General features: G+C 44.5%; 1 protein-coding gene across 1 annotated transcript in view; it reads right to left on the bottom strand.

Moving 5' to 3' along the window:
* Positions 1-8,661, bottom strand: part of LAMC1 (laminin subunit gamma 1) — a 123,167-nt gene extending 114,506 nt beyond the window's left edge. The window contains exon 1 of the mRNA XM_017524505.2: positions 7,956-8,661. Within this exon, the coding sequence (XP_017379994.1) occupies positions 7,956-8,370 (415 nt within the window). The 5' untranslated portion in view covers positions 8,371-8,661. The remainder of the gene's footprint in view (positions 1-7,955) is intronic.
* Between the last annotated feature and the right edge of the window lie 597 nt (positions 8,662-9,258).

Genomic DNA, 9,258 nt, shown 5'->3' with positions numbered 1-9,258 from the left:
GGAGGTGGAGGTTGCAATGAGCCAAGATCATACCATTGCACTCCAGCCTGGCGACAGAGCGAGACCATCTGAAAAACAAATAAAAATAAATAAACAGCTCTGCTCTAAACTTTAACACTTTTCCCCAAAACCCAAACACAACGGGGTAGAGCTGTCAATAAAGTCCAGCAGGAAAAATGAATAAGTAAAGAAGCAGGGCTGGGCACAGTGGCTCATGCCTGTAATCCCAGCACTTTGGGAGGCCGAGGGGGGTGGATCACCCGAGGTTGGGAGTTCAAGACCAGACTGACCAACATCGAGAAATCCTGTCTCTGCTAAAAATACAAAATTAGCCAGGTGTGGTGGTGCACGCCTGTAATCCCAGCTACCTGGGAGGCTGAGGCAGGAGAAGCACTTGAACCCGGGAGGTGGAGGTTGCGGTGAGCCGAGATCACGGCATCGAACTCCAGCTTGGGCAACAAGAGCAAAACTCCATCTCAAAAAAAAAAAAAAAAAAAGCAACTGTTGGTTCTTGCTGCCTATTAACTCTAGATGAATATGAGGTTACTGCTCATCAGCCTAACCACTTTAACGTAGAATATAGTGGGCTATACCGCACTCTACATTTACAGTTCTTCACTATCCTAAAGAGACAGTATGCCTATCTTCTAAATCTACTCATGACTTCACTAAACTTAAAAGGATGCTATACACAATAAGCAAATAAGATATTTCATTGTAGCCTTTTCCCTCAACTGCTTACTAATTGCCTTTAAGGATCTATTTCAACAATGTACATGTGAATATATATATTTCATTTATTTAATTTTTGAGACAGGTCTATGTTGTCCAGGCTGAAGTGTACTAGGTATTCAATAGGCGCAATCATGGTGTACTACAGCCTCGAACTTCTTAGCTCGAGTGATCCCTCTGTCTCAGCCTCCTGAGTAGCTGAAACTACAGAACATATAGACTTTAAACAAAATTTGCTTATTTCCATTTTTAAAGGAAAAAAATACAAATTAACATTTCAGAAATACATATTCACATGTGAGAATTCATGACTTTTCTCATTAGATTTATCAAGGCTGACTTCAAGTCACATAACAGTCTAATTTTTACCCAAAAAAGGACAGTCATAGACCTTTCCATTCCATACCAGTTCCATACCTTACTACTTTTTTAAAAAAAATTACAGAAATATGCCTGGTACGGTGGCTCACGCCTGTAATCCCAGCACTTTGGGAGGCTGAGGCAGGCAGATCACCAGGTCAGGAGGTCAAGACCATGCTGGCCAGCATGGTGAAACCCTGTCTCTACAAAAAAATACAAAAATTAGCTGGGCGCAGTGGCGCACATCTGTAATCCCAGCTACTTGGGAAGCTGAGGCAGGAGAATCGCTTGAACCTGGGAGGTGGAGGTTGCAGTGAGCCAAGATTGCGCCACTGCACTGCAGCCTGGCGACAGAGCGAGATTCCATCTCAAAAAAAAAAAAAAATTACAGAAATAAAACCACATATTCCATTTAACACTAGCTAGTACAGTGGCATATATCTTATAAAACGGAGAGATGGCACTGATAAAAATAAACACAAGCTCAGAAGTATTGCTCTGATGAATTTAATGTGCAATGAATAATTCAGGCATTCATTTATTTACTCACTGTACATATATTTTATGAACACTCTGTCACTGGAGACAGAATGCCTCCAGCCTCAACCCAGATGGTTAGTGAAGTGAATCCTCTCTGTGCATCTCTCACTTAGGACTTATCTAACATGAAAGTACGGCTCTAGAGCAGAGGTCAACAAGCATGTGCTATGAGAGCCAGAGAGTAAATACTTCAGCGTTTGCAGGCTGGGACCTATGGAGTCTGTCGCCAGTTACTCAACTCTGCCTTTGTTATGTAAAAACAGTCAAAGACAATGCTTTGTTACATGACCTAAACTGTGCCCCAATAAAACTTTATAAATTAATAAAATTCGAGCTTCATGAAATTTTCACATCACAAAATATTATTCTTCTAATTTTTTCTAACTAACTAAAAGCAGACAAACCATTCTTAGTTCACAGCACATACAAAAATAGGTGCAGGCCTGGACTGGACTTGGCTGCGAAGACCATTATTTGTCTAACCCAAACCGAGAGACATGGGTCTCTGCATCTAAACCTCATCTAAGAATGAGGTCAGGGCAATGTCCCATGAATCACTACACATCCAGGAATTTGCATTGGTGCTAAGACGTAAGAAGCAAGTAACCAATATTAGTCATCTTTAACTGAACTAAAAGATTACTAAACCCCCGACCTGTCCTTCAGAAACTTCATGGTTTAAAGGAGAAACAGACAAGTAAAGAAACAGATAATTCTATGTGATAAGGACTGTGATAAATACCTACAGGGTGTCGTGAGTGGGAGACCTAACCCAAGCCAGGCAGTGGGGCAGAAAGGAGAGAGAGAGAAAGAGAAACTGGGGAAGGAGTCCCAAAGGGTATTGACACCAGGGAGAAGTGTTCCAAACCAAAGAACAGCCCTGTGAGCACATGAAGTGACAAAAGCCCAGAGGTTAAAAAGGTCCAGATCCTAAAGTACACCATGCCAAGGAGTTTGGACTTTATCCTAAAACCTGGAGGAACAGCTGCAGAATTTTTAGCTGCAAAATTGTATGATCAGATTTGCATTTTAGAACCATCACTCAGTCCAACGGATGGCTGCCCAAATATAAGGGCAAAAGTGGAGGAAGACAGCACACTAGTTCATTAGGAGGCTGTGGCAATAATCCAGGTGAAATGCAATGGGGACTCAGAGTAAGGCAGAGACAAAGAAGATGGAGAGAAAGATAAGTATCCAACAGATATAGTGTCTAGATTTAAAGGTAAGAGTAGAGTTGTAGACAAATTATAGTAAGGATTGGTGGGAAAGAAAGGGGTGAAGTTATAGCTACCCAGAAGTGACCCACCTCACAGCACTGGATCCTACCTGTTCACTAGAGTAGTCTTTACTCATGAAGCCTATCAAACATGGTTCTTTGAGGAAAGACTTTGGAAACATCAGTGGAGATCTTCAGTGTCAGACAGCAGTGTAGCTCATTGAGATAGGGAAGACCAAAAGAGCTTTGAGTTGGGTGAGATAAGGAGTGAATTTACTTTGAAATATGGTCTCTGGACATCCCAAATTGACCATAACTAACATGTTTTTAGATCTGGAAAACGAGCTGACTAGAAATACAACTTTAGAATTTAAAAATTTACAAACGAAATTGCAAATAAAGCCTTGAGACAAACATGAGTTCATCCACGGAGTGTGAATAGCATGAAAAGAGAGAAATCCAGGAACACAAATAAAAATGAGTAAGCAGGAGAAAAAAAAACAAGGAAAACCAAAGGAGTCTGGTATCTCTGAACCATGGTATACACGAAATTTTTAAAGTTCCTTAGAATAAACTAGATATTCTTTTGAGAGACTTGCTAGAGAAGCGGCAAGGATGAATGCAATGACTATGGCGTCAAAGACCTATCTCCACCATGACTTTTGGCAAATCAGGCATCTTTGCCTTCATTGCCTTGTGAGAAATCTCCTCAGTGATAAATTGATGAGGACTTATGAGCTGATTTACTATTGTAATGGCATGAGTGTGTAAATTCCTAATAGAGTATCATCTTCTGAAGACAGGACTCTCAATCTTCTACGTCTTTCTATCAGGTACAGTGGTATGTATTTCAAGAGTATTTTTTTAAATGTTTGCAGAATATCTGGCAGTAACATGAGAATGTATGCACAGGAGGAAGAAGTTCATAGCAAAAGGCATACCCAGCTTTCTAAAATTATTAAGAATTGAAATAGTCAAAACTTGATTCCTCCCACAAATGTAACCAATGACAAATGGAAGAGGTGAGGGGGGTAGGACTTATAGCTCCAACTTCTCCCCTAATGTGTAAATACTTGTGAATGCCCTTAGAATGAAGAAGGAATTTGCAGAAAAAGCAGTGAACTGTAGAACAGGAAAACAGCCAACAGCACCTTTATAAAACTGTGTTCAACAACTGCTGGCCATTAAAGAAGAGCTCCTTAACTTATCAAGTTGAAACCTGCAAAATGTAAATCAGGCCTTTGTGAGACAAACTAAAATAGTGTCCCCTCGGGGTGCACAAATACCACAGTGAAGTCACCGTAGTGAGCTGTTCGCTGACATAGTCAGAACCTACCTTGCGAAGGTTTTCCTGGGGGTGGGGAAATTGCCATTTGTTCCATATTAAATACATACACACTCAGCAGAGGACCAAAGAGAATAAAAGGCAATAGCCTTATGTATCAATTATCCTGACTTACACACACACACACACACAAAGATACTCAGATATAGATTAAAAAGCTTTGTTTAACCACTATTGGTTCCTATAGTTTATGAGGAGCTTGGAAACTAATCTGGTCTCAGTGTTAATTTTAGGAGTTCCATAAACTTTGATTGGGTTGGTTTTATAAGCACTCTTTTCCTTAATCAAATTGTTTTTAGAAAGAGGAAAAGCTACCTTTCTCAAGATTAGGACCTGTCTGCCAAGTTTCCATCCACAATGATTACCAAATTAATTAAACGGGTTGTTTAATAAAAGGCAAGTCCTTAGCTACAATCTTACTATCAAGTACCTGATGCTGATAAAAACTTACTATAACTTATAAGACATAAAAGCCAAACTTTTTAACAACAATTGAATAATCCATCCAGAAGTTGAAAGCGAAACAAAAAAGATGTTTTAGGAAAGGGTGGCTGGTTGAGATTTCTCCCCACAACAAGCAGAAAGTGCAGTTCTGGTTCCCATAGCAACTTTAACTCTTTTTACCCGAGGATGCACTGTACCCTGCACCCTGGATTACTGTATATGGTGCTTAAGAGACGGCTGCGTTCAGAATTAACGCTGATTTTCCTGGCTTTAGTACAGCGAGTGATGGTACTGGTACAATGATCAGATTTGTATTTGTCATCCGTTAAAATACGCCTCAGCCTCCCAAAAAGTACCAGTTAAAATGATTCTATAATTTTATATATACATGTGTATGCATAAAAAATTTCTAGAGGGTCATATTAATATACAAAATTGTGAATGGTGGTCTCTAGGGCATGAAGCTTAGCAGCTAGTTATAAAGAGACTCACTTGTCATTATACTTATTGTCTGAATTTAAAATCTCACGTTTCATTTTTATAATTAAAAAAAGTCAGTGCCAAAACATGTAACTATTTACATTTCTTATGTATGATTTGAGGGCTTATTTTAAAGTTTACTGTATTTAAAGCTCAACATCAAAAGGAAGGCTAGTAAAGCGGTGGCTAGACCTCGTTCTTTCACACTGCTCATTTCTAGTTTCACATGCTCTGTAAGGGCAAAGCACAATATGCATCACTTGTTTAAGGGTATGTGAAATTTGAACTGGAAGGGAGATTTAATAGATGCACAAAACAGTCATGGTACTTGAATTCATGGGAAATAATCAGTTAGCTACAGCCCATGGAATAACCAGAGTTAGGGAGTGAATATGTTAAACATCAAAACACACAGTGACACATAACACCTTGTCTATTTGTCATAAATTGCTGATCAAAACATACATGTATACATATAATCTTGTCATTAAAGAGGAGGGAGGGGGGAGAGAGAAAGAGAAACTTCAACCTCACTACACACAAACCTTCCCACCACCTCCACCACACATGACTTCTTCCAGGATGTCATTTCTGATCCAAGAACAAGTCAAGTATCCTAGTGAAGTTTTTTATCAACTGTCTAACTACAAAGTTTAAAATACATATTTTTATAATCACAATACTTGTATGAAAATAAATATCTTTTAACTTACAAGTTTCAACTCAATAGTTTTATAAATTTTGTTTAGCAAGAATACTAACAAAAGTTGAGGAATATTTCAGCAAAACCAAGTCCAAGCACAAAATATTTTATAGTTAAAAAAAGTGAGGTTAGAGGTAAACTGTAGGATCTCTTTTGACCTTTTAATCAACCATGACCCAAAGTCAACATATCTGCCTCCCAGTGGAAGCAATCTAACTTACCTGATACGGGCTTCCTTACCACATTGTCTGCAACTGGGTAGTAATCACTGAGCAATCTATCTACCTCTGCAATCACCTTAAACAACCTTTAGCTATGCAGTGCCTACAAGAGAAAATTCAGAGAGCCAAGACTGACAGCCCCACCTTTATGTAAATAAGAGATTGTTGCTCAGTAATTGTCAATTGAATCTCAGGCATCCGAGATTTGAGACATCAGGCAAAGCCTTTTCTTTGAAAATTTTAAAATCTGAAAATGAACAAAATAAGACTTCAAGAGTATTCCAATTTGAACACAGAAACTTTAACAAGTCAAAAATTAAACAAAAATACTTAGATACAAATTTCAAAAATAGTTTTGGCCAACTTAAAAAACATAATAGGAGAAAATAAAAAGCAACCGCACAGATCTTAGGAAACCCTCAGTCACTAGCTATGTCTTTAGAAAGGCATCTGTTCAAGACACTACTCCTATACATTTCCGATACCTTTAAAAAATGAACTCAGTGCACTTTATTTCTTCAATCCCTGAAAAACAGGTACCTCAGAGTAACATTTTATGAAATTATTTTCAAAATGTTTCATTTGCTTAATGGCTCAACTGCAAATAAAATAGTATTTACTTACTACAAAGATGTTAAATAATTCTGCTTTTCTAACACTTATTCCACATACAATAGTTTAATCCCACTTTTCAAAGTACTTTTTGTAAGTCAGATTCTTTCTCTGGAATCCTGATACTTACATAAAGTTTAGTGTACCGGAGAGCAGAAAAACCATGATCAAAAGAACCATTTGCCTACACCATGTTTCTTTCCAACACCCCTAAGTGATATTAGCCTCACAGAATTACCCTCCCTTGACAGAAGAATGGCTTGGGGCAGTCTGTTCTCTCTGTAAGTTCATTAGTACCAGCTACTGGTAATAATCAAGCCTCCCAAGGCAATGGGGAGTGAAGCGCTAAGTCAAACGTCTGTTTCTCACACATCGGTTCCTCTGTTAAACACAATAACGAAACTTTCTGCTTATTTACGCATCTGAATGATGAAGAAAAACTTACCTAGATCAAACATTATATTTAGTACTTCCTGACACACATGTCCATCCTCATCCACTGCCCTGCCATGAAGTTTTCTATACATCCTTTTCCTGATTTCTGAAAATCACTTATACGTGTTTCTATACTTGCTTTGAATGAAAGTAAAAGGGAACAGAGTAAAGGAGAGCCTTTTGACTCAGGGACAAGGCTGTGCCCAGCAATTACAGTGAGTGCACTTCCTTTTGTTTATTCTGCACCAGGATTAGCAGTAACATCGCTTTGTGGCTCTTAAGTCTGAACAGCTCTAAAGAACAATAACTTCAAAAGTGAATTTATGTTTTAATTATACATAGGCAATATAGGCAGCGAAGGCATTTGCTCCCCTCAAATTCCCTTAACTCAACAGAGCAGTCACCCTCAGCCCTGGAGAGACCTCTAAACATTTTAAAGGCCAAAGTGTTTAAGGCGGACCTTCTGGTTTCTGATCCAAGAATGCGTTGCGATGGCCTTGGTAGCAAAGAGAAAAGCGAGGATGAGAGTTTCTGATTAACGCTCAGAAAAAAAAAAGGAGGTGGGGGTGGGGGAGACCACAATCCTAACAGCCGAAATGCAATATAATCAGAGCCAGAATCCGGTTAAGTCAGAAAGAACAGGAAAACAGAGAGACATCTTGTGCGGAACATCCCGGCCCTCACGGGACGTTAAAAGCGAGATCTATTTAAGAAGTTGGAGAAAGGAGTTTCTGTGTGGCCCATGCCGGGGAACAGAGAGGCAACACGCGGCTGTCTGCGCCCGGGAGGCCGGCCCCGGAGACGGAGCCGGTCTGGGAGCTGCGCTGCTGGCGAGCAGTAGCAGGGGTCGGGGCTGTCACCGCTTACCCAGGTGCAGCGTGAGGTTGATGGAGCTGGGGTACTGCACCCCGGCCAGCATGGTCTGGCTTTGCCACCAGGTGGTGTCGGCCTGGTTGTTGTAGTCGGTCAGGAAGGCTGCCCCGTGCTGCAGGTGGGGCTGCCCGGCGTCGCACAGGTGACAGGACTTGGTGACCCCGGTCACCCCGGTCTGCACACAGTACTCCTCGGGCGGAGTCCCACACGTGTTGGTGGCCACCACGGTCACGTTGAAGGCGGCGTTGACGAACTCGGGCATGCAGCGCTGCGGCCGCCCGCCCTCGTCCGTGCACTCGTCCATGGCTGCCCGGGCACAGCCCGCCGCGGCGGCCGCCAGCACGGCCAGCACGGGCCAGAGCCGCCCCCGGGGCCGCAGGGTCCGCGCGGCCCGCTGGCTACCCCTCATCCCGCAGCCCGCACGCTGGGCCAGGGCGAAGGCAAGGGCGCAGGCACGTTCCTCTCGCCTAGCGGTGTCCCCCGGAGGCCGCTCCGCTGCTTGAGCCGGGGGGCCCAGGAGCCTGTCTCCGGGGCGGGCGGTGGCGGCGGCTCGCGCCGGAGAGATTGACTGGTGGGCGCCCCTAGCGAGGACCGCACTGCCCGCCGACCACTGCCCCCGCGCGCCGCCTCCGCGCCTCCCTCACCACCCTGGGAGCAGCCTGCACTCCGCGCCGACCCCCGACTTCCGAGCGCGTGCCCGAGCGCGCGCCCCCGGGGAGGAAGGAGCCGGGGGTGGGGTCGGCAGGGTGGGGTGGGGTCTGGTTGAGGAGAAAGCCCAACCCAGTATCCTCTCAGCAGCTCCCGCGGACCCCGCGGCAGCTACCCGGCTCTCCGCGCCCCATGTACTGCGCGTCCGCCCGGGCGACTCCACGCGGCGGCGGGGGCGGGGGCGGCTGCGTCTCGCGCTCGGGCCCGCGGCGCGCGACCGGGGAGGAGGGGCGCGTGGGGTGGGCGGGGAGCCGGGGAGGGGTGGGGAGGAGAGGGGAGGGGTGGGGAGGAGAGGGGAGGGCAGGGCGGCGGGGTGGTGCATGCCGGGAGGGAAGGGCGGCCTCGCAGACCCGGCTCCCCGCGCGGGAGTCGCCGGGGTCCCCGTGCTCCGCGGCCTAGGGAGACTCCGGATGGGGGGAGGGCGCCTTAGAGGGGCGACGCCGGTCAGGAGGTCGCTCGGGGTCGGCCATGGGGCCTCGTTCCCAGTTGGGCTGCGGCAGAAGGGTCCCCGCCCAGCCAGGTGTGGGTCCCACCCGGGAGCGCCGGCCGCTCCTCGGGGCCCTGCTCAACCCCTCCAGAGCAGAGGTCC

The sequence above is a fragment of the Cebus imitator genome, unplaced genomic scaffold (genome assembly GCF_001604975.1).
Source record: "Cebus imitator isolate Cc_AM_T3 unplaced genomic scaffold, Cebus_imitator-1.0 Scaffold33, whole genome shotgun sequence".
NCBI classification, from domain to species: domain Eukaryota; kingdom Metazoa; phylum Chordata; class Mammalia; order Primates; family Cebidae; genus Cebus; species Cebus imitator.
The sequence above is the reverse complement of the archived record's forward strand: the minus strand, read 5'-3'. Positions and strand labels throughout refer to the sequence as shown.